Source organism: Lathyrus oleraceus, chromosome 5 (genome assembly GCF_024323335.1).
Source record: "Lathyrus oleraceus cultivar Zhongwan6 chromosome 5, CAAS_Psat_ZW6_1.0, whole genome shotgun sequence".
NCBI classification, from domain to species: domain Eukaryota; kingdom Viridiplantae; phylum Streptophyta; class Magnoliopsida; order Fabales; family Fabaceae; genus Lathyrus; species Lathyrus oleraceus.
The window spans coordinates 588,177,858-588,203,257 of record NC_066583.1 but is presented as its reverse complement, the minus strand read 5'-3'; the positions used below and the strand labels follow the sequence as shown (position 1 = coordinate 588,203,257).

The window sequence follows — 25,400 nt, the reverse complement described above, 5'->3', positions numbered from 1 at the left end:
ATATATTAGGGTATATGTCTAAAATGTTTTTTTTTTAAATAACACATATTAGGGTATATGTTTTATAAATATATGTTTAGTTTAAACAATAAAGTATGTAATAGTTATATTATATATTTATTAATAGTATAATATAATTTTTTTAAATTGTACGTAATAATTAGTTGGATGTACGATAGAACGATTTTTAAATTGGACGATAGAGGAATATCACTTTTGAAATTAAAATAGTAACGATTTTGTAAATGTGCAGTATGGAATATTTTCATTACTATCGTAGTTGGATGTACGATAGAACGTATCCAGGAAGACGTGGACTTAAACCGAACTTTGAGGAAGGAGTTAAAGGGTTTATCACATGGGCTTTCGCTCAAGAATGTTGTCTAAGCGAAGGAGGAGTAAGATGTCCTTGTCTAAAATGTGAATGTAGACCTATAATTAGTGACCCGGAGGAAGTAGAACGTCATTTGAAGAGAAGGGGTTTCATTAAAAATTACTGGGTTTGGACATATAATGGAGAACAGTTGCCGAGTAATGTACAAAGGACTACGACTACACATGCTTCTAGCAGTCGATCACATATGGAACACCGGGAAGAATTTAGTTTGATCAGTGACATGGTTGGCGATGCTTTTGGGGTTAACGTGACCTATGATGAACCTCAAGACTTCGATCAGGAAGAGTTGCCGAATGAGGAAGCTCAAAAATTTTATCAATTGTTGCAAGAAATGAATACGCCGTTGTTTGAAGGGTCGTCAGACTCAAAATTATCGATGTGTGTGAGATTATTGGCCGCCAAGTCCAATTGGAATGTTCCTGACCAGTGTTTGGAATTCTTTGCAAAAATGATGTTGGACGCAACTCCTACGAAAGACAACCTTCCCACAAGTTTTTATGATGCAAAGAGGTTGGTGTCGAAATTGGGTTTAGAGGTAAGAAAGATTGACTGTTGCACTAATGGTTGCATGTTGTTTTACGATAATGAGTTTGGTACTAATGATGGATCGTTGGAGGAATGTAAGTTTTGTAAGAGTCCGAGATACAAAGTTCGCAGTAAAGCCATTAACCGTAAGCAAAAACATGTGGCAGTGAAGTCCATGTTTTATCTGCCGATCATACCAAGGTTAAAAAGAATGTTTGCTTCAATGCATAGTGCAAGTCAAATGACATGGCATCATACAAACCAAACAAGTTCGGGCACAATGCGACATCCATCTGATGGTGCGGCATGGAAGCACTTCGATATGATACATCCTGATTTTGCAGCAGAACCTAGAAATGTCAGACTTGGACTATGCTCTGATGGTTTTACTCCATATGTCCAAGCGTCTGGAAGTGGATATTCTTGTTGGCCAGTTATTGTTACCCCTTACAACCTCCCTCCTGAGATGTGCATGACAAAACCATACATGTTTTTGACTTGCCTCATTCCAGGTCCAAAGAGTCCAAAAGCTGGAATAGATGTGTATTTACAACCTTTAATTGATGATTTGAAGAGGTTATGGATTGGAGAATGGACTTATGATATATCTTGCAAACAAAACTTTACTATGCGAGCAGCCTTGATGTGGACTATAAACGACTTTCCCGCATATGGCATGTTGTCCGGTTGGGGGACACATGGAAAAATGGGATGCCCGCATTGCATGGAACACTCTCATGCGTTCACGTTGGAAAAAGGGGGGAAAAGTTCGTGGTTTGACTGTCACCGCAGATTCCTACCGAAAGATCATGTCTTTCGAATAAATAAGAATGACTTCAAAAAAGGCATAAGAGTAACAGACTTGCCTCCCCCTCGTTTCTCACCCGGTGAAGTATGGAACCGAGTTAGTGAACTGCCAAAATTCACAGATTATGGTAAAGCTTGCAGAATTGAAGGATATGGGGATACACATAACTGGACAAAAAGAAGTATTTTTTGGGATCTCCCGTATTGGAAAGATAATTTGTTGCGACATAATCTTGATGTTATGCATATTGAGAAGAATTTTTTTGATAACGTGTTTAACACAGTGATGGATGTTCAAGGTAAAACAAAGGATAATGAGAAGGCTAGAAAGGACATGGAGATTTTGTGTAATCGAAAGGAGTTGGAGTTGAAGGTTAAACCGAATGGGAAGTTACTAAAACCCAAGGCTAATTACAGTCTAACTTCCGAAGAAGCTAAAGCGATTTGTCGATGGTTAAACGAATTGAGAATGCCTGATGGTTATGCGTCAAATTTAGCAAGGTGTGCTGACTCTAGCACCGGAAAGTTGCATGGAATGAAAAGCCATGATTGCCATGTTTTCATGGAACGATTGCTTCCAATTGCGTTCTCTTCACTACCTAAACATGTGCTTAATCCACTCACTGAAATTAGTCAATTTTTTAGAGATATCTGTGCATCAAAATTAAGAGTGGATGACATCGTTAAGTTGGACAAAAATATTCCAGTTATTCTCTGTAAGTTGGAACAAGTGTTTCCGCCTGGTTTTTTTGACTCTATGGAACATCTACCTGTGCATCTTGCATATGAAGCTTATCTTGGAGGCCCTGTTCAATATAGGTGGATGTATCCGTTTGAAAGATTCATGGGTGATTCGAAGAGATCCGTGAAAAATAAAGCTAAAGTTGAAGGATCTATATGTGCACATTATTTGCATCGGGAAACATCACATTTTTGCAGTCATTATTTCAATCACTTGATGTTAACTCCAAGAATCATAAGGAATGAATTTAACATTAATGAAAAAAGTAAATTTACCTTATCAGTCTTCGGTATTCCCGGTCGTCCATCTGGTAAGAAGAATGTACATTGGCTGACTCAAAAAGAATTGCTAGCAGCACATGTTCATGTCTTGATTAACTGCGTTGAAGTTAAACCATATCTTGAGTAAGTATACCCACCTATTTAACTTTATTGTTTAAATATGTCAAACTTTTTACTCAAACTTATATTGATATTCTTTGTAGGGCATTCAATACCTCCTACTTTCAAAGCACCGGTGAACATCCGAATACTAGTGACACACATGCTTATTTTCCAGGTAGAGCCCGAGGATAAGGGTATGTGAGGCTCCTCAGTCGGCCGTATGTCCTCCCCCACAGAGTCAGGTAGAGCCCATGTCTACGACCTCTCAACATTTTATGCCACTGCAGTCATCTATGGGGTATCCTCCCCCACAGACTCAGGTAGATCCCATGACCATGGGTTCACAGCCTTTTCTCTCGCTACTATCATCCCATGGTTATCCTATGGCCCAACTTGGGAACCCATCCTTTATTAGCCCATCTGGGAACCCATCATTTATTAGCCCATCTGGGAACCCATCCTTTATTAGCCCATCTGGGACTTCATCATACCATCAGACTGGGGGATCTAGTTTTCCTCATCCCTCACAGGTACCCCCACCCTTCATGCAGTCTGGGATCTTTCCAGATCCCACACAGGTACCTCTGTCGTCCCAGCATCCCACAAACACACCATCATCATCCACGCATCATGGGGGATCTCGCACCCCACACCCACCACGTGCCACAGATATACCCGTGCCTGAGGAGCAGGAGGAGCAGGATGACCAGGAGCAGCAGGATGACCATGTTTTAGAGCAACCAACTGCAAATCCCACAGAGTATGAGATGATTGATGGCAGATATTTTATTGAGCCATGTGGAAAATCGTAAGTATCTAATTTATAAATTTTATTTAGTATACATGTTTCCATGTTTCCATGTTTATAATTAACACTTATTCAAATTGTTGTTTAGTTTCTCTCCGAGTAGGCCAGCTGCACAGTGTGTAAAACATGTGATTCAACAAATGTATAAAAAAGCTTGGAAGTCATTCAAAGAACTTTCCAAGGATGAGAAAGATGAATGGTTTGATAAATTTAAGGTAAAATAAATTTTATTGTTGTTATTTTAATTAGTTATTTTATTGTAATATATTATCTAACACTTATCTAACAATTTTTTTGAATGTCATACAACATTGTAGGAAAAGTGTACGTGGAATGTAATGGATGAATATATGATTAGAAAAAATTATCGGGGAAGAACATCTGTCCGACTTTCTGACATGCTTAGGCGTGTCAGACTTGATTGGGAAGAACGAAATATTCGTCCCAACTGGATAGGCAAGGAAGTATTTGACGAACTTCTTGCCTATTGGGCTACCGATAATTTTAAAGCTAAATCTCAAAAAGCAAAAGACATGAGAGCATCCGAAAGGGGGGGTTGCCTTAATGCTACAGGAAGTATAAGCATTGGAGAACATGCAAAACGAATGGTAAAAATTATAACTACGGTTTAAAATTATATTTTGATTTATTATGTGTTTAATTAAATTTATTTATATTAATCAGACACAGGCACAAGGAAGACCCCCCCGACTTAATGAGTTGTTTGTGAAGACCCGTACAAAAAAATCGGGGGATTTGGTTGATGATCGGTCGAGAAGAACTATAGTAAGTTGTTTCTATTTTATTTTTTTTGTTAAAATTCTATCAATTTTGTGGCGTGAATTTCACGTGGTAATAATGTTTGTGGCATGAATTTCATGTGGCAACAATATATGTGGGATTCTTTTCATGTCACAACTGTATCTAATTATTTTATTTGTTGTATGTGTAGGAGGAGTATCAAAGATTGCTCACACAATTTCTAGTTGAAAATCCTCAATATACACCTGTTGGTTCTAATCCGCTTGATCCACGCGTGGATATGTATATCTGGAGCTTAGTCACTGGAGGGAAGGGACGTAATGGGTGTTTTTTTGGTGTTGGTCCTTTGGCTGGCAACTACAGAACCGGAGATAGAACTTTATTTGATAGAGTTGCAAGTGGGGAAGGAACGTCCCGTCCAACACAATTGACACCTGAAATGATGGAAACGGTGAGGCAACTGGCTCTAACAGAGGCTAGACGAGAGACGGCGGAGCGTGAGGCGGCGTTAAAGGCCGAATTAGAGGAAATGAAAAAAAGACAACACGATATGGAGGAGCAAATGAGACAATTTATGCAGTCCATGAGTAGAAATCAAAATCAAAGAACAAGTGAAGACGATGTAGATGACGACGAATTTGATGTGTAATATTTATTTAGTTTTAAATATTAATTTTTGTATAAATAATTACTTTGCTATTTTTATAATACATTTTCATATGTGTAATTTTAATTTAAAAATATTTCACTTAATTATTAATTATTCTATATTTTATTATTTATTAATTATTTTATCTTTTATTAATAATATAATTTAATAATAACAATATATTTTATCTTTTATTTTAATTTTGTTTTTAAGTTGTGAAGTGTAAATCACGTGGGTAATTTGCCACGTGATTTTCATGTGGCAACATACCATCCATTTTCAAATGTTGTGACGTGATATTCATGTGGCAAAGTTGTGTCATGAATATCACGTGGCAAAGTTTAAGCGCAGAAGGAAGTAAATTTCAAATGTTGCGACGTGATTTGCCTTTGGCAAATTAGCGACGTGTTTATCACGTCACAAAAAGTTGCCACACGCGTTCCAGCGACGTGAATCAACACGTCGCTATTTTTGACTAGTGAAGTGATTTTCACCTTTGCCACGTGATAATCATGTGGCAGGGGGGAGTTTTTCTTGTAGTGATTAATTTCTATGCTATCCGTCTCATCTCTATCTTTTTAAAAAAAAACCTCATATATAAATTCGCTTAAAATGTATTATTCCTATCAAATTCTTTCATACTATTTTATCTTGTCTTTTATAATATAGACCAAAGACATTGTTTTATATATATATATATATATATATATATATATATATATATATATATATATATATATATATATATATATATATATATATATATATATATATATATATATATATATATTATTTTAGTCGCCATTCAATGAAAATGAATAAAATTATAGGGAAATTAACTAATAAAAATTCTTTTTTTTTTAAATCAGATATATCAACTCTAACAAATATGAGTTTTTGAAACTCTTTTAGAATTCTTAATCTTGTTTCATTGATTAATGTTAGAGACAAGGGCAGATCTTGATAAAAATATAAGATTAATTGTTATGTACTATCAATGTAAAAAGTTTTATATTGTTAATGCATCACAATCATCCGTTTGTATTACTTTTTAACTGATTAAAATAAAAGTCAATCATCCGTTTGTATTACTTTTTAACTGACTAAAATAAAAGTCAAACATGTTAGATAAATCAATGGTTGTGATTAACTGACAGTGTAAAAAGTCTTTACACTGTCGGTGTATATCAATTAAATTCTAAAAATATTAGGGAGACGATAAATATTAATTAAAATATTATAATTAAAATTAATTAAAAATTATAAAATTTTGATATAATTTTTTAAATATTCAAAATAACTTTACCAAAGTAAAAATATAATATATAAAAGGAGATATCTAGTCTCGAATTAAAGTACTGTCTTCCACTCTTTTAAAGATTTGAACTCATCAATTATTCAATCAGTGAGGAAGTGTTCAACTATTTCTTTTTCTATGTAAAACATCATATTGTCAGCTCGAAATTCACCCTCCATCTTATTGTGCAATCTTGTCTTGATTATCTTTATTGATGAGAATGATCTTTCTATAGTAGGTGTAGAAACTGGGAGAGTTAAGATAAGACAAATAAGTCGATCGATCAAATAATATGTATATACCTTCCCTGTCTTTTTTAGAGCTTCATAAAATTTAGACATAGATGACAAGTTATTTAAATTTGATTGACCAACAACATCAAGATGAAAGCGTTAAAGTTGATATCTCAAACTAATTTTCTCATGCTCACTAAAATCAGTAGGATCTAATTTATCTACAAGAGCACATATATTATTTATATCAAGTCATTTGTAAATATCCTTAGGAACCAAACTATTGCTTAGACTTAAAATCTCCATTGTTTGCTCACAAAACCTATGATTCAATTCTTGTCGTTGTTGGTCGATTATAACACATAAGAGATTCACTCTTAAATGTTGATCCACGGTGATGTGATCCATTTGATGACGCGCACGACCTTCACGCTCTATATAAACTGCATTATAATCAGGAGAGTCAATATCATATTTTTCCCAAAATAATATTACATCTTTCAATAAACCATCTCATTCATCTTCTCTCAAATTTTAAATTAATTTCTTTGTAGTCGAGACTAACTGCATAATATTAAGTATCTCTTGAGATTTATGTTGTAAAGTTTGACACAAACGATCTGTAATTTTCATAGGTTCTCTCATCATATTATATTCATTCCCCTCTCATATTACTAGCATCATCATACTCTATCCCACAAATATCTAAAATATTTAGACCATGTCGAGAAAGAAATTCACAAATTTTATTTTTAAGAGTGATAGTCACTGTCATTAACATGCACAAGCTCAAAAAATCGTTCTTGAATACACACGTTTTTATCCACAAAAGAACAAGCTTTAAATGAGAGCCAATGAATGGAATCAATAGAGCTCTTAAAATGAAGTCTATTTTGGATGACTTGATCAGCACACTGCATATTAAGAACATTTCTGATGTGAATTGATTGATTGAACAAGTCTTGAGAAGATTTTAAAACATTATTGTGAGGTGAACAAGGACTCCCTCCGATATGTCCACTAGGTTTTTTACTGACCAAATAACAAAGTAAACAATAAACAGCATCATTAGTTGGAGAATATTATAACCATAAAGAGAATATTTTAAACCAAAATACTTAAAATCGTCTTGAATTTTTATCTCCATTAAAAAAATACTTTTCAACTTCGCATTAATATGGACTCCAATTAAAATAAGCTCTTCGAACTTCTCTTCAACAAAAAGGTAACGTATTAATTTAATAAAAGAAAAAAAGGTAGCATGACTCATGATTCAGTGTCATGCCATATTTTAAGCAATCCTATGATATTCATCTCTCATTTTTTCTTGGTGAGCGAGGGATGGGATGCAATTGAAATAGAAAAGCATAATAGATGGAAATAAGCGGTAATTAAGGAAGGCTCTTTTGTGTGTGAGTGTGGTATCACAGAAATGTACTTATATAATGCCCTTGGGATTTTGCATCGATCAATTGTTGAGAATTGAGATAGACTCAATTGAACTATACTTTGTATAATAATTTATTTCAACCGTAAGTATGTGAAAGATTTATATAGATAAATGTACATTGCATTTATTATGGAAAATATATACATCAATTCACTTAAATATTCAAAAGGTGTTATATGTAAACTTGACGCTTTACTATTTTTCAAAATAGTTGATATATAAATATCAACATTTTATTTATATTAATACATAAATATTAATAAATGCCGACGATATGAATTGAATCATATATTAATGTTTTATACTCATTTAACTCAACTAATACATATCAATTGAGCTATCTAACATACTCCCGCGACTTCAAATTTAAAATATTAAAATTTCTTAAAAACTAATAATGACAGTTCTTCGTTCGAAAAATGCAGAAATCTCTCGAAGCTTCGTCCATAATTAAACTTTGAATATAGTATACTTATCATGAGTCGGTTAAGAGATGTTATATATTTAAAAGAATGTTGTTAAACAATCAAGAAAAGATATTCATACAAGAAGTTTCAAATGGTTAGTTCAAAGATGGTTACGAATTACTAAACATTCATGTTAAGTGAAAGTTAATATTTATTGGATACTCGGAAGCTTATTCCTCGCTCTCCCCTATTCCTTCAACGGCTAAGCATAAATTTCTCTGGTTGGTGTGAGTTTGAAATCGACTAAAGGAATATCTTTTCCATCTTCTTTGACTTGTGATTTGACTAGCAGTCCAGCACAGTTGGACTCTGATTTAGATAGCTTCTCATTTACATCTTCCTCATAGGAGTGGTGACTTATAGATTAAAGTGGCCAACATGGAGCAGACTGATTGTAGGTGTACCAAACGCTCAGCGGACGTCAGACTCTATTGTTGAATTGGCTCCAGAGCATCTTTCTTCTAGTCTCTCCAATCCACTGGTGGATACAGGTCATATTAGCCCTCTAACTTCTATCGGTTTTTGTATGGAGAATAGTGTTCCCAATTTATTCCCGAGGATGGCTTGAGTTCCAAAGGCATTAACAAATATATTAGTTTGGATTGTGTTCCTTTTTCTTGTGTTTCACGTCACTTACAACCTATTTCTTTATGATATGAGGTTTTGAAATCCTTAAATAATAAGAAAGTGACCAAGGTGTTTAAGATTGCCAAGCAATTAGGTTGTACTTTTATTCTTAGTGATATGGTTAAGGTTTAAAGATTAGTAGGTCTAGAAAAGAGAGATAGGCAATTGAGGTATGCTAGGTTGTCCAGAAGTTGTGTTCAATGTGATTGGATCTTTTAAGATTTGTGGGTTGGGGAGTAGGGTTAAGTAGAATAAGGTGAGAAAGCTCAATGTTTTTAAGTCTTTGGATTTCCTAGCGATTCAGGAGACTAAACTCAGTGAGGTTTTTGTTTCTCTCCTTCATTCTCACTAGGGGGACCCTTTTTGTGATTTAAGTGTTTCCCCGTATATTGGTAATAGTGGTGGCCTTTTCTCAATTTGGTACAGTTCGAAGGGGTCATCTCTTTTCCCATTTGTTGGTCTTGGGTATCTAGGTGTCTGTCTTGAATAGGGTATGCTTAAGACCATTTGTTATATTACTTAATATCTACTTTAAGCGTAGCCCCGAAGAGAATAGGGCCTTGTGGAATGATCTTCTTTTGAGGATGGTTAATCTTGGTGGAAAGGTGTGGTGTCTTTTGGATGATTTTAATTATGTTTTCTCTTTGTGTAAATGAACTGAAGGAGATGGTTATGTTTATATTTATGGTGATATTGGTTGTGTTGAATTCAGTAACTTCATTTTTCATATGTATTTGTTAGATATTCCTCTTTTAGGTAAGTGTTTTATGTGGTACTAGGCTCATGGTGGGGCTGCTAGTCGTCTGCATTGGATCCTTCTAGCTAATGGTTGGTGGGAGATGTGGGGAACGGCGTGTAATACCCTAAACCCTAAAACATAGAAATTTCGAAATTAAAAAAACTACACGCATGGGATGTCACTAAAACACAACAAAAATTTGTCCTGTAACACGGGTTATATAAAAACATGCATGCAATATATTAAACACATATCATCACATGCTCGTCTTTAGATAAGCTCACCATAACAGAATAATCAATTTAAAATGATTCAATAACAAAATATGCATCATAACATCAACATGGTTATGGAAAATGACTTCAATATAAACAACATAAAAAATAATAGCAAATAGAAAAACAAAGCCCAATGTTACCGTTTAGAGCAACGGATTCTAAAACATAGCATAAAAATGGAAAGAAAGAAGAACAACCTCAGCGCCATCCTTCATTTTCTAAGAAGCTACTCATTTACCTCCTCATTTGTACCCGAAGAAGGAGCACATAACCATACAAACAACAAAGGGGTGAGAATACAATCATAATATATAACAGTGCAAAAGTATGCAAGGGTAGTGTCATACGGTGAACTGACTTTGTGTGTTTTTGCTTTGGAAAGCAAATGTCGCGGATAGCAAGAGTCGTCACCGACTTTTCTTTTATCCGATAAGGAAAGGTGGAAAAGAACAGGAAAGACCTTAATTAGATTTTGGGTTCGGGAGGTACATTATACAAAGGGAAGGTGTTAGCACCCTTTGTATCCATGGTTATCCATGGGCTCTTAATTGCTTGATCACTTATGTTCGTCTGAAAAAAGTGTTTGTGAATTGCTTAGAAAATGTTTTGGAAAGAGAGTTTAACTTTGTAATGATTCTTGTACGAATGTATACAAAGTGTTTATCTCGTTTAATTTTGAAAGCTGTTTAGAAAACTGTTTAGAAAAATATAACTTGCCAATGATTCTAGTACGAATGTATACCAAGTGGTGATTTTCTAGTAGATGTTTTGTAAAGTGTGAGGTGTGAAAAGTATTTTAGGTTGTGAGCCAGCAATTAAGAGTTATACCTACCCAAGGTCTTTATGGGCATTTCCTATCCTTATGAGGGTAAAACTGTCCTTACTATTGAGAAGTAAGTAGTTTTATCCTTTGGATGTAAAAGGGTCATCGTAGGGTCATCGATTGGTCATTGAAGGCAACATTTGTAAGGATACCTTAGCATTCGAAGGGACGATCATCATTTAACCGTAGGCTACAGCGACGGGTCATCGAGGGACAAAATCATATATTCGCAGGCAACATCCGAGGGACTATGATTTATTTTATAGGGACATGATGAGTTAATCGAAGGGTCTTTGCTAAGTGTATCCCCACATTCGCGGGACATGACCATAATACCGTAATACCGTAAGGCAACAAAGAGAGGTCCAAGATCACATATTCAAAGGCAATATTTTATAATCAATTAGGTAATTAGGGTGAATCCCCATATTATAATCAATTAGGTAATTAGGATGAATCTCCACAAGGGTATCCCACAAATAAAGTGGAATACCTAGCCAGCTACCTTTTCCGGGAGTATGCGAACCCTTACAAAATTCAGCAAACAGGTCAGAATACCAAATCAGGGTGCAACCGAGAGTTGCATCACAAAAGAAACACAGCGGTAGGAATGTCAGGCAAAATAACGCACGGTTAGAATAAAACGGATCAGATAAGCATAGAACAAGACAGAAAAATCAGCGACTGTCACGTTCGCTCCTGCCTCGCCTAGCGAAGGCTTAGCGAATGCTCGCTGCATGCTCGCTTAGCGATGTGCTAGCGAGCGGCTGCGGGTTCTGGTTTTGATAACAATACAATTCCGGAAAGCTTCACACCCTATGGCATCCATCACAGAAATTACATGGTTAAACGTTCAAGACATTCATATATACTTAAACTCACATGCTAGACTTAAGACATTTTTATAAATTCAATCATAATGCCACATGCTAATTAAGAACATAAAGCGGTAATGGTAATGCAAACCTGTTTGCAATTGAATTGCAACCTTGAATTGGCAAGTCACTCTTAGGGTTGACGCCGGATTGAGTTGGGCGGAGATAACCTTGGTGCAAATGAGTTTCCTTCAGGGTTTCCTTTAGGGTTGCTCTGAATTCTCTGGGTTAGCCTCCAGGGTTTGCTGTGCCTTCTCTCTATCTACTGTTTTCGTTCTGTCTTTTTCTGACTGAAGTGTTGGTACTTATAATGCTCTTTTTGTGACCTAATGGGCTCAGAATGAAGCCCAGAATTTTCTGGTTTTCGCAAGCTTCGCTAGGCGAGTGGCGTAGCGAAGGGTTCGTTAGGCGAAGGAGTTGCTCGCCTAGAGAGCATGCCAGTTTGAGTCATTTCCTCGGTTTGGCCACCTGTGAACTGGGTCTTTGTTCCTTTAGGATCAATGCCTTGAAAAATAAGTTGGAGTGCCTTGAAAAAAATGCTTGTAATATTAACGGGAAAATTTTGGGGTATGACAGGTAGCGTAAACAAATATCAACACAATTCAATCGTGTACATCACCAAAGAATTCTCAATCACCCATATCAACATAATCATTCAATACATATGAAAATAAGGAATGCAAATTTACTCAACACCTCGACTCGAAAATGCACGTGGTACCATTATGGATAATATAAGTCCATCTCGCTCCTGAATCTCCACCATAGGACCAGACCACACCAAATCATTACCATCACCATAGGTAACGCTGCACCGATTCCCATATAGGACCGATTACTCGCTCCTGAATCTATACCATCAGACCAAAACACCATGAAACAATCACCATTATGCACAACAATATTCTCCATACAACATAAGTGAATTCACTCCTCGTGGACAACGCCATATACTTTAAAATAATGGCCAAACAACATCATGAACATAACACAACACCAAAAATAGGAACGACAAAGCAATTATGCGCATCTGAGAAAGTGACGCTCATTCTGGAAGTGTGACGGGTTACCCGTCACCAAGGTGACGCCTGTCACCAAACACGTCACCTCAGACGCCATCCACATGATTATCGTCCCAACCACTTATGCTTAGGGATCATGACGGTCTACCCTTTAGGCAGCCGACGCTCGTCAGCGCCTCCAAAATGTTGATGACCAAGGTTTAATTAGGGTGACGCCCGTCACCCTGAACCAAAAGTAGATAATGTGTTTTCTTCATTAGAGTTCAAATCAAAACTCCAATTTAAATTCCCCATACTCAAAATCGAACAACAATAACATGGAATATAATACCTAACATCAAAGCATCAACTGTCCATCAATCAACATGCAATTTCATCAATTAATCATGGATTTGACATGGTTTATTCATAAATTTCACAACAACGTACGAACACACTCTCATATTAATTCCATCAACAAGAACATATCATTCTCGTGGCAAAATAGTGCATGAAAATCACACAATACAATACATAATCATACACCTACAAAATTTGTTTCATGTTCATCATTCATTCATATAAAAAAAAAAGGGAAAAAGGTTGAGAAAAACCTTATGGTATTAAGGATTTCCCTCTACTCAATCATGCAATCTACACCAATATTAGATGTAATCCTCCCATTACCTTATATTTTCCAGCAAGATGCACCTTCTAGCTCTAACAATGGAGTTTCCCTTAATCTCTTTCTCGTAGCCTCTTCTTCTCCCAATTCTATTTTTCTCATGTACTAATCCCAAACCCTTATTAACTTCTTCTCGTTAGAGCCTTAATCTCCTTAATTAGTGACTTCCAACCTTACTCTCACTTATTCCTCTATTCACCAAAATGCCCTCTTGACTCTAATATTATTTTAATAATAATACTAATAATATACTCCTTTACTCTCTACTATTTCTACTCTATTGTATTCAACAAATTAAATAAAAAACTATCTTCTAATTATTTAATAATAATAATTCTCATTATTCTAATATTATTAATTCTATTATTTATTTAAAAAATTAGAACTATGCACTACCAACCCAAAATATCAAATACGAATATTAATCATCCAAACACTACCCAATGCATATAGAAAGTGATTTAAGTGATTAATCACATACCATTTTAATTAAATAAATAAATTAGAAAAATAGAGTGTTACACTACGTCTCAACGGGCTCTGCCTAGAGATGTGTCTGACCACTATCCTTACATCCTAATATTTTCCAACTAATTGTTGGACCCTAAGTCATTTAGATTTAACAATTATTGGCTTTATGATCCCTGTTTTTAGCAATTAGACTAGTTCCTAGTATATTGGTTGGAATGCTTTTGTCTTGAAAGAGAAGCTCAAATCTCTCAAAGGTGCTTTGAAAATTTTGAACCATCAACATTTTGGTAACCTCGATTCCGATATAGCTTCCTTGAGGAGGACGTGAGCTCTCTAGATGCAAGAGTTGAGTAAGGTGGGCTTTTGGTGGGGGAGATTAACTCTAGGAAGAACGCCGCTTCGGATCTCTGGTCCCTTCTTTGGAAAAATATGCCCAACTTTTTCATAGGTCTAGAGTTACGTGGCTTAATAAGGGTGATGTCAACACTAGTTTATTTCATGTATGTATTAAGAGAAAATTTAGAAGGAATAAAATCTTAGATCTTAAGGTAGGGGACATTTCGATTGAAGGGGTGTCTGAGAACTGTCGGGAAGTGGTTAGTTACTTTTCATGCCATTTTAGAGAACCAATCATTGATCATCCTCAGTTAGATGGGGCCCTTTTCCATTCTCTCTCTGAGCAAGATAATGTCGGTCTTACCGTTCCTTTCCTACTCATTCAGATTGACAGCAAATTCCTCGGTGTGATGGTAATAAGAATAATGGACCTGATGGTTTCTATTTATCCTTTATTAGGAGGTTTTTGTCCCTCATTAGAGATGATGTTGGGGGTTATGTTTGATCAATTTCACCGGTTTGCTTATCTTCCTCCATATTTACCTCTTTTTTTGTAACCTTGATTCTAAAGGTTGATTCTCTTTCTCTATTCGGGAACTGTCAACCTATTTCCTTGGTGGGGTCTTTTTATAATATTATTTCCATATTCTTTGTGGGTAGGCTTTATGGTGCTATAGATAAGCTTATTAATTTCTCCTAACCGTTCAGCCTTTCTCAAATAAGGTGGTTGCTTTGAATAAGTTGGTGGACTTTGCTAAGAAGAGGGAAAAAATTGTCTAATTTTTAAAGTGGATTTTGAGAAAGCTTGTGATTCGCTTAGCTGGTCCTTTCTAGATAATATGTTTTTTTAGATTTGGGTTTAATGATAAGTGGAGATGTTGGATTCATGTTTGTGTCTTTTCTAGTAATCTTACAGTCTTGGTTAATGGTTGTTCGACCCAATAAATGAGTATCCAAAGAGGGTTGAAGAAAGGAGACCTTATGGCTCCTTTCCTTTTTCTCTTAGTGACATAAGTTCTCAGTTGGTTGTTCTCTAGGGCTATGGATTTTCAGCTTTTCTATGGCTTCATATGGGGATCCTTTAGAGAGGTAGAAGGTCTCAATGCATTTTTCTATTTTTAATCAGGATGATTAATGGGGGGAGAGCTTGGTACATGGGATGGTGAGATTTGGGTCTAGGATCTTAAGAGAATAAGAACCTGCCTCTTTGATCATAACATGGTTTTGATTTTTGATCTTATCTTTGTGATTAGGAATTTATCCCTTCCTTAGAGAGAGATAAGTGGTGGTGGAGTCACTCTAAAGAAAACTATTATTATGTTGAATCTACGTACTTGTGCCTTCTCACTCATGAGTTTTCTAGTGACCATTAGTTCACGTCAATGGAGTTGGTTCTCCCCAGTATCCAGAGTAGCTAGACCCCTTCTAAAGTAATTGTGGTTTCCTAACAACTTCTTCATGATCAGATCAATACTAGAGAGAACTTAGTTAAAATAAGGATTTCTCTGGTCTCGAGTGGTGTACCTTGCCCCTTAGTTCGGGTTCCCTTGAATCGCCCATTCATCTTTTTTGTGACATGTGAGGTCATAATTATTGTTTGGTATATGATCTTTAGTTTATTGGGTTATTGTGTAGTTTTACCTAGAGACCTTCTGACTTCATTTTTTTTCTTTCCATTTGATGGATTATATAGGATTAAGGAGGGATGTCTTATGATTTGCAATGTGATGTTTTGGTCGATTTGGAAATCACTGAATGGTATAGTGTTCTCAATTAAATTGGTGGCATCAAAGGATGTGGAAGATTTAAGAATCCTCTTGGTTTGGAAAAAGTATTATGGGAGGTATGTTGACAACTCTTGTGCTTTCTCAACTTGTCTAGAGAACCATATCCCACATATGAGGCAATAATAACTTAAGTGTCTTAAACCTCCCTTTGGTGTGTTATTGTTGTTATGTCAAAGATTATTTATGTTTTGCATTGGTCCTAGATTGGGAACTCTAGCTTTTGGCCACTTTTGGAGCTTACACATGACATTCAACTGCCACCAGTGCCCAAGTCAGATGTCATGGGGCCTTAGTCCAGTAGGTGGTGCAAACTTCACAAGGTTAAAAGTCGTCACACTGAGGATTTATAGCAGCTCAATAAGGAGATAGACTGCCTCATCCAAGAGAGACATTTAAATAAAAATGTCGCTGCCCAAATGCCAAGAGGATCCACCTCTCAAGGGCGAGATGCTTACGGGAGTCCCAAGTACAAAAAAAGGCAAGGAATCAAGAAAGAGGGTGAGGACATACATATGCACCATACCTTTAATACCATAATGGAAAGATTTGCAGGAGGCCGACAGATAGTTTTTCTTGTAATATATATGTTCCCCATATCCTAATCATTGACGACTCGCCCACTAGCATTGATTTGAGCGAGATGGGAGCCCCAAAATCTTAGATTACCTTTTCCAAGAGGGATGTCGTAGGCATCCACCCACATGACAACAACCTCATGGTCATAACTATACGGTATGCCAATTGGGATATTAAGGGAGTGTTGATTGATCAATAAAGCTCTACATAAATCCTCTATTAGGATGCTTTTGAAAGACTTTTTCTGGACCTGGATGACTTAAAATCCTACTAAATATCTTTAGTAGGATTCTCAAGTGATCAAGTGCATGTAAGAGGTTATATTACCCTAAAGATCACATTTGGAGCCGAGGATAACACTAGGTTAATAAAGGTTAGATATTTGGTTATAGATGTTCCTTCCTCTTATAACATGATTATAGGGAGACCTAGTTTCAACTAGCTCAAGGCTGCCCTATCTAAGTTGTATTTATGCATGAAATACCCACTCCTAGATGGTAGAGTTGAGGTTATACAGGGGAATCAAGAGATTTCCAGTAAGTGTTACATATAGAGTGTGAAGCTGAGAACAATGATGGTTGTGTCCCACACCCAACGAGAAGACTGCCATGGAATGAACACTGTAAGCATGAAATTGGGGGAAGGGGGGGGGGGGGGTCAGGCCATAAAAGGAAACTTCAATGTCGTGAATTCTATTTTAAATCTTATGAACAAGAATATGTTTAGATTAATAAACACATGTACTGAAGCCAAAGAGGTTTGTGAGATCCTCAAAATTGCTCATGAAGGGACATCCAAAGTTCGTATGTCAAGGTTGCAGCTCCTCACAACGAAATTTGAAAATCTAATAATGAAGGAAGATGAATCCATATCTAACTTCAACGTTATCTTTCATCACATAGACAACACTTATTTTACCTTAGGAGAGAAGATGTTTGAAGAAAGGCTAGTCATAATAATTTAAAGATCTCTACCTAAGAAGTTTGGTATGAAGGTTATAACTATTGAAGAAGCTCAAAACATAAGCAACATCAAAGTTGATGAATTCATTGGATCCCTACAAACCTTTGAGATGGCTATAAATGAAAATCTGAAAAATAAAATCAGGAGTATAGCCTTTGTATCCTACACTGATGAGGATGAAGATCAAGATGAGAAGGATACCTAAGAAAGTCTCTTAGATACTATAACTCTTCTTGGTAGAAATTTTAACAAAGTCTTTAAGAGACTGGACAAAAGATCAAGGAGTCAAAGACAAAGCATCAGACAACTTCAAGAACATTGGTTTCCAGCGTAAGAACAAAGATGAAGACAAACCAAACAAAGGAAAAGGAATTAAATGTCATGAATGTGAAGGTTTTGGTCACATTGAAGCTGAATGTACCGCATTTTAAAGAAGAGGAAAAAGGGAATGTCAACCACTTGGTTTGATTCTAAAGATGAAAGTGAAGAAGAAACAACTAATAGTTTGATGGCTTTCAGTGGAAACTATGAATCTAGTAGTGAGTCTAGTGATGAACACATCTCTAATGAAGAGATAAATGATGCATATAAAGTGTTGTACATCAAATGGGAGGAAGCATGCATGATATAAGAAAAACAAAAGAAAACTATAAATGTTCTCCTCATGGAAAAAGAGAAACTGGTTTCAACCATCACTGGTCTGGAAGAGGAAGCCACCCTGTTAAATTCAAATCTAGAAAGTATGACAAATATTGTTCGTATGTTGAACAATGGTACAAATATACTGGATAAAATCCTGTAAGTTGGAAAGATTCCTAGGAATATGAAGGGAATAAGATTTTACTACAATTCTATGAACAAAGAAACCAAAATTCCTACTGAAAGGTTTGTTCCCCCTTTATAATAAAATTGAGTTTTTGATGTTGGACCGTATGTATCAATAACCGGTTCGACTTATGTACCCTCAAAATAGAGGGTACAATAGCTCATCTTGGAGATGTCACAACTATGGAAAATATGGTCATATAAGACCATACGATTATAAACTATATGGATATCCTTAGTTCTATAGTCAGCTAAGACTCAACAAAAAAACAGGCAAGAACATTCAAGCAAGGAAATCATGGAAACCCAAAGAAACAACCACAAGTCTCATAACCCATACATTTGTTCAAGTTTACTCAAGAGAAGATTGGTACTTTCATAGTGGATGTTCTAGGCACATGACTAGAGAAAAGAACTATGTAGAAGAGTTAAAATCTTACACCAATAGTTATGTGTACTTTTGGTGATGAAGCAAGAGGAAAAATCAAAGGTATATGCAAACGGATTTGTCCAGGTTTCCCCTGCCTTGATGATGTGCTTCTGGTATAAGGTCTAATTGCTACCATGATCAGTATCAGTTAACTATGTGATCGAGGTCTGAATGTGAACTTCAACAAATCAGAATGCATTGTTATCATTAAAAATAAAGAAGTGTTAATGAAAGGTTCAAGGTATAAAGATAACCTCTATATGTGGATATCCTGTATCAGGAGTCAGCCCTCCACATACTTAATATCTAAGGTTGATGAGACCAAGCTATGACACTATAAACTTGGTCATCTCAACCTCAAGAGCATATAGAAGATCATATCTGAAGAAGTTATCAAGGGATTACCAAAGCTCAAAATTGAAAAAGGAAAAATCTGTGGAGATTGCCAAATAGGTAAGCAGACCAAGATGTCTCACAAGAAGTTGTAACATCTTACCACATATAAAGCTTTAGAGTTAGTGCATATGGACTTCATGGTGCACAAAGTGAAGAAGATGAAGATGAAAGAAGAGAGAGAATAATAAAACTTCCACTATTCTTACAAAAACGATTACATCAAATGTTTATGCACACCCATTATACACAATGCACACACTCAGTACTGCGCTGATGTATATTACTGTTGACACCTAAACTTGTTTATATATACAAACAATGATGTCATGTAGGCAAAAATGTTAACATACACTAGTTAGATTAAGCTTAACAAAAAACTAATATTATTACTACTAAATATGAATTACTTCTAACAAATACTAGCACGTAATAATGCATATTATATTTCCTTACACATGTCCATTCATATTATATTTTCTTACTAATATTCATGCATATTTCAATCAACAAGATTATTAAAAAAAAATTCATACCTTATTTATTTTAATTTTACTTATTCTTATTTTTTAAAAAACTAACAAATACTCGAGCATAGTATATTAAAAGTTAAATTGCCAGTAAATATATAACAAATTAAAATAAATTTAGAAACTAACTATCAATAAGTATGTGATAAAAATGGGTGTAAAATACTGGGCTAAAGTTCAACTATTTACGACAATATTTATTTATACTTATATATTAATATAAACAAATTATTTTTAAGGGAATATAAATAAATTGTTGATATTTATAAATCAACTATTTAAAAAAGAAAAATAATAACGTGATAAAAAATATTAAAAGATGTGGATGAGGTAGCTTAAATGATATGTGATAGTTGAGTTAAATAAATATAAACTTTAAGTTGAAAATTTAATTCTTAGCAACAATATTTATTTCTAATTATACATTAAGCTAAATCAAAAATTTAAATCAATAATAAAAAAAAACATCAAGACAACAACTATAACAAGTAAGATCAACAAATAATAGTGACAATTTGACAAAAAGAATTAAATATTTTGAAGAGAGTAAATGTTATTTTAAAGAGAGATTATAACTCTAAACAGGAAATACGTGAGAAACAGTAGACTAATACTTTGTACATATATTTAACTATCAGAAAACTAGTGATCACATGTAAAAAAGAAAACTTCTCGAACAAAACTAATTATAAGACACTAGTAAAGGACCCGTGTGTTTGCACGGGTCACACTCTGTCTAATTATTAGTGAAGTTGTTAGGTTATTTGTATTCTATATTTGAATGTTCAATTACGGAATAACAACGATACTATTCTATTATTCTGTGAAGAAACTTTTGATATCAAATAAACCAAATCAAACAAAAGAAAAAGTTATATATCCAATTTTTTCAGTTAATACAATATGAAAATAAATAAATAAAAAATGGTTTAATATTTACTTTGGAAAATGATAATATAACTAATCTTTGTAACATTTAATAAAAAAAATAAAAGGGTTGCTTTAGTGTATTTAGTTTGGATATTCCCAATACCAATACAGTTTCCTATATTTCATCTCTCTACATACCAAATTTAGGATTCCAATTACAAACATCTATGTAGGAAAAATCAGATAGTAACATGTCTGTAGATGATCAGCGTGCGCGTTGCCATGGAGACAAATTGGATGATAATGGTGGAAGCATGGGGTATGAAATGATGTTGTATCAATTATGTTCTTCTTCTGTAATCATTTGAAATGCATCTGAAATTTTTATTGTTTTTGCATTACCAATCATGTTCTCATATGGTTCGATTTTCTACTCCTTCAATTTTGTGATAACACGATAATGTTTAAACATAATCTGAGTTTTCCAGATTCCAAAAATGAAATTTCATTTCCAATATCAGGGTTTAATTTGGAACGATAATGGATGAAGAATGAGGTGCGAAGCAGATGTGATCTTATCATTCTTCTTCTACTGTAATGCTTTTTTGCACAACTAATATTGAATTTGTCCCATCTAACCAATTCATATTTATTTAGGTTTCGTTTTCTACTCAATATGATTGCCGAAAATATGAATATGTTTTTATAAAATTTGAGCAATTCTATATCCCAATTTGTAGTTAAACTTTTGAATTTAGAGTTTCAGTTTTTTTACTCAATAAATCACATTACATCTTAAATAGAGTGATACTTATAAGAATTTGTACATGTTTTAGATGTTGACAATAGATGTTGATGATAGAATGTGATTATGGATGCTGGTAATTGATGTAAAACTTTCAAGAAGTTGTAGAGATTATTCATGCTGGTTATATATGTTAACTGTAGATATTATAATTTCTGATTATATATGTTGATTATAAATTCTAGCCTGTAAAGATTATATATATTAGAATTTGTAATTTAGTATTAATATTATATTGTTGATGTCATTTATAATTTTTGAATTTCAGCAACGAAACTGCAATGGAGATCATTTAGCGTATTGTGTCTGAGATTGGTGAATGTTCAGTCAGTTAAGAGACAGAAGTGTGCGAAGAAATGTCGTACTGGTAATATCCTGCTATGAAAACTGCGAATATCTCTCAACTTACCAATGTTGTTGCTGCTGTAAATCAACCCGCAAACAATGGAAAAGATGTTATTCAGTATATTAAGGAAGAAGTTATTGATACTGCAGATGCTAATAGATTTATGAAGGAAAATGAAACGCATGTTGAAAAGTGTGTTGCAAAGGAAAAATATGTTGGCAATAAGAAATCTGTTGGCAAATCCATGGATAAGAAAGGTAAATTCGTTAATGTTTTTTTGGGTAGTTCTGAAAATTTAGGTCAATAATTTTTGGGAAATTAGTGTACTTAGTATGACTTTAAGTTTGTTTTGGATTTATAATATTCTGTTTTTTCGTTTATATTTAGTATCCTTTCGTACAAATGAAAAACAATCACATTGAAAAAAAGTAGATTACATTGCAAGTTGCATGTTTGAAATACTTAATTAGTAGTAACTGTCAAATGAATAAAAATGTTACTCATTGTTGCTGCAATTGACAAATGAAATACGAAATCAATAAATAAATAATTGCTAATGTTTGAATGTGCAGATGTTAATAGATTTATGAAGGAGAAGGAAAGGCATGTTGAAAAGTGTGTTGCAAAGAAAAACATGTTGGCAAGAAGAAATATGTTGAAAAATTTGTGGATAAGAAAGGCAAACAAAAATATGTAGAGAACGCACGAGTCTCAAATCAAATTACTGAAGAACTGGTTATAAGGATAAACAATATTCTTGAAAGAGCCACATATGAATCTGTGCACCTAATATTATGGTAAGAGTATCTAATTTAATATAAATAAGATATTTTATTTGATAAATAAAATATATAATATTAAATAAGTGAATTTATTTAAATTATAACCAATTTATATAATTTTAATGGGATATTTGATAAAAAAAAGTATAATAAAATATATTTAAATACAATTATATATTTGAAATAACATATTTAATTATAAAATGAATTATGAAAAATTATCAAATAAACTCAATTATATTAAATAATCATAGAGATAATAAGGTGATAAAAAATAAATGTCAACGGTAAGTTGAAAATTCAATTCTTAGCAACAATATTTATTTATAATTATACATTAAGCTTAATCAAAATTTTAGAACAACGATATAAAAAAACATCAAGACAACAACTATAACAAGTAACATCAATAAATAATAGTGACAATTTGACAAAATAAAATAATATATTTTGATGAGAGTAAATATTATTTTAAAGAGAGATTATAACTTTAAACAGAAAATACCTGAGAAAAAGTAGAGTAATACTTTGTACATATATTTAATTATCGGAAAATTAATGATCACAGGTAAAAAAAAACTTCTAAAACAACACTAATTATAAGACATAAAGAGTAAAAGTATTGTTTTGAAAAGAGCTATGGATACACACCAAACAGATCAAGAGATTTTTTGAGAATTATTTCATCAGTTGTTTCTTTCAAATTTTGGGAGGACTCTAGGTTCCTTGGTAGTTTAGTCCGAAAACTATCAAACCTCGGTATTACATGTAAAATTATAAATAATAACTTGAAAACAATACACAAAGTATTTATCAAAGAATATAATTAAAATATATTAATAATTGAAAGTGATGCTCAACTTTTAGACTATTAGTTTCTTACAAATGCTACACTAATTATAAGACATATAGAGTAATAACTAATTTTTAAGTGAAAATTATACATTAAAACTTTATGACAATTTTACTTTTTAGGTAAAATAAATATTATATTTTTAATAAATTCATTTATAATTTAAAGAAACATGGTAGAAAATATTACTAAATAGTAAATTGTATATAGAGAAACAATTTGATAATGTATAATATTTGGGAAATGCATGCATATGTATGTTTTAATGGTATAAATTTTTTAATATTATTAAATTAAATTTGCAATGTATGAATATATATAAACAAGTTAAGTCTAACACATAAAGTTTTAAATTTAAAATTGAAAACTATACTAAATTATAGCATTGGTCATTTTTTTTAAAATTTTTAAATATGTCAATATACTTAACGTTGACTAAAAAAGCTTAAATACTAATCAAAGAAGTTAAATAAGTGAAAAAAATTAAAATAAAATCTGTAGACAAATATATAAAAAAAAAGATAAAATATTTAATACTTGTTTTGTTTTCATAAAATTCATTTGAGGTAGTCTTGTACAAAAAGTGTCACGCAATAAAAATGAATAATTTTTAATTTTAATTTAAAAATTAATCCACTAAGTTGTGAAAGTTTAGTCTCATTTTCTTAATGGAAACATATTGATAAAAAGTTTTGATTTAATCCATTTTATAAGGTTATGGATATGACTTTTTTTAGATTACATTTATGTATTTCCAATATTTTAGCAATTTTTGATAATAATTATGTTAATTTAGAAAATAAAAAGACTCATATAGAGTTTTTTTAGAAAAAAATTGACCATGTTACTGGTTAGATTTAATCCATTTATTCTACAAAAGTTTTGATTTTTTAAATATAAAATAACTAAATAAACCTGCAATATAAAGTGAGTATTTAGGTACCAAAAATAGAATACATATTAATGTTCTTATAATTTTATAAGGTTATGGATATGACTTTTTTTTAGATTACATTTATGTATTTCCAGTTTTTTAGCAATTTTTGGTAATATTTATGTTAATTTAGAAAATAAAAAGACTCATATAGAGTTTTTTTATAAAGAAAAAAATTGACCATGTTACTGGTTAGATAAGTAATCAAATGAATATTAGGTAACTTTCAATAATTTATATAATTAATAATAATGATTTTTTAAACTAAAAGGGTGAAGGGAAAAGAGATCATATTAAAAGAAAATAAAAAAAGTAAAAAATTGTGAGAGTTAATAAAATATAAGTGAAGGTTTAAAAGGCATATACAAAACAATAAAAAAAAAAGTTCTTAAAACTTAGAATTCAATGTCAATATGGTGAAGATCTATTATGAGTTCCAAACTTAGGAGAAATTCGGGGTAATTCTAGATTTCTAATTCTAAAAACATCAATTTATAAATAAACTATGCTAAAATAAAATGAAACTTAATTGATTTTTTTACATAATTTAAAATAAGTTCTAATTAAAGTCTCAAAATTAAAAATTATATAATTTTTATAATTTTTTTTATTAATATTAACATGTCATTATCCATTGACCGCCATATACAACTACTATAACCACCAATTACAATTCTAACAACACCTCAACTTAAGTCCTCTCCGACCACCACCACTTTGATTGTCATCTCAATCGTAACAAATCCACGTTTATCTATCATCACCCTGACTATTGTAGCTGCCAATCCATTGCGATCATGGTGTATCTTCCATAAATTAATATGAGTGTTTTCCATCTTAAAACTAAAAGTAGATCCTTCCCTTTATTGTAACCCAGTATAAATTTTTTTGAATCAAGTCTTCATTATAGTTAGTGGAGACTTTCAAACAATTGTTGGTCTGTTAAAATTT

The 25,400-nt window shown here is 33.1% G+C and overlaps 2 protein-coding genes across 2 annotated transcripts; both read left to right on the top strand.

Moving 5' to 3' along the window:
* Positions 1-254: 254 nt before the first annotated feature.
* LOC127082253 (uncharacterized) lies at positions 255-2,879 on the top strand. The gene has a single exon (XM_051022495.1). The coding sequence runs from the start codon at positions 255-257 to the stop codon at positions 2,877-2,879; it is 2,625 nt and encodes an 874-aa protein (XP_050878452.1).
* A 773-nt stretch (positions 2,880-3,652) lies between these two features.
* Positions 3,653-4,419, top strand: LOC127083326 (uncharacterized). Its single transcript, XM_051023635.1, has 2 exons — positions 3,653-3,877; positions 3,980-4,419. The coding sequence occupies exons 1-2, from the start codon at positions 3,803-3,805 to the stop codon at positions 4,292-4,294; spliced, it is 390 nt and encodes a 129-aa protein (XP_050879592.1). The 5' UTR covers positions 3,653-3,802; the 3' UTR covers positions 4,295-4,419.
* Positions 4,420-25,400: the final 20,981 nt, after the last annotated feature.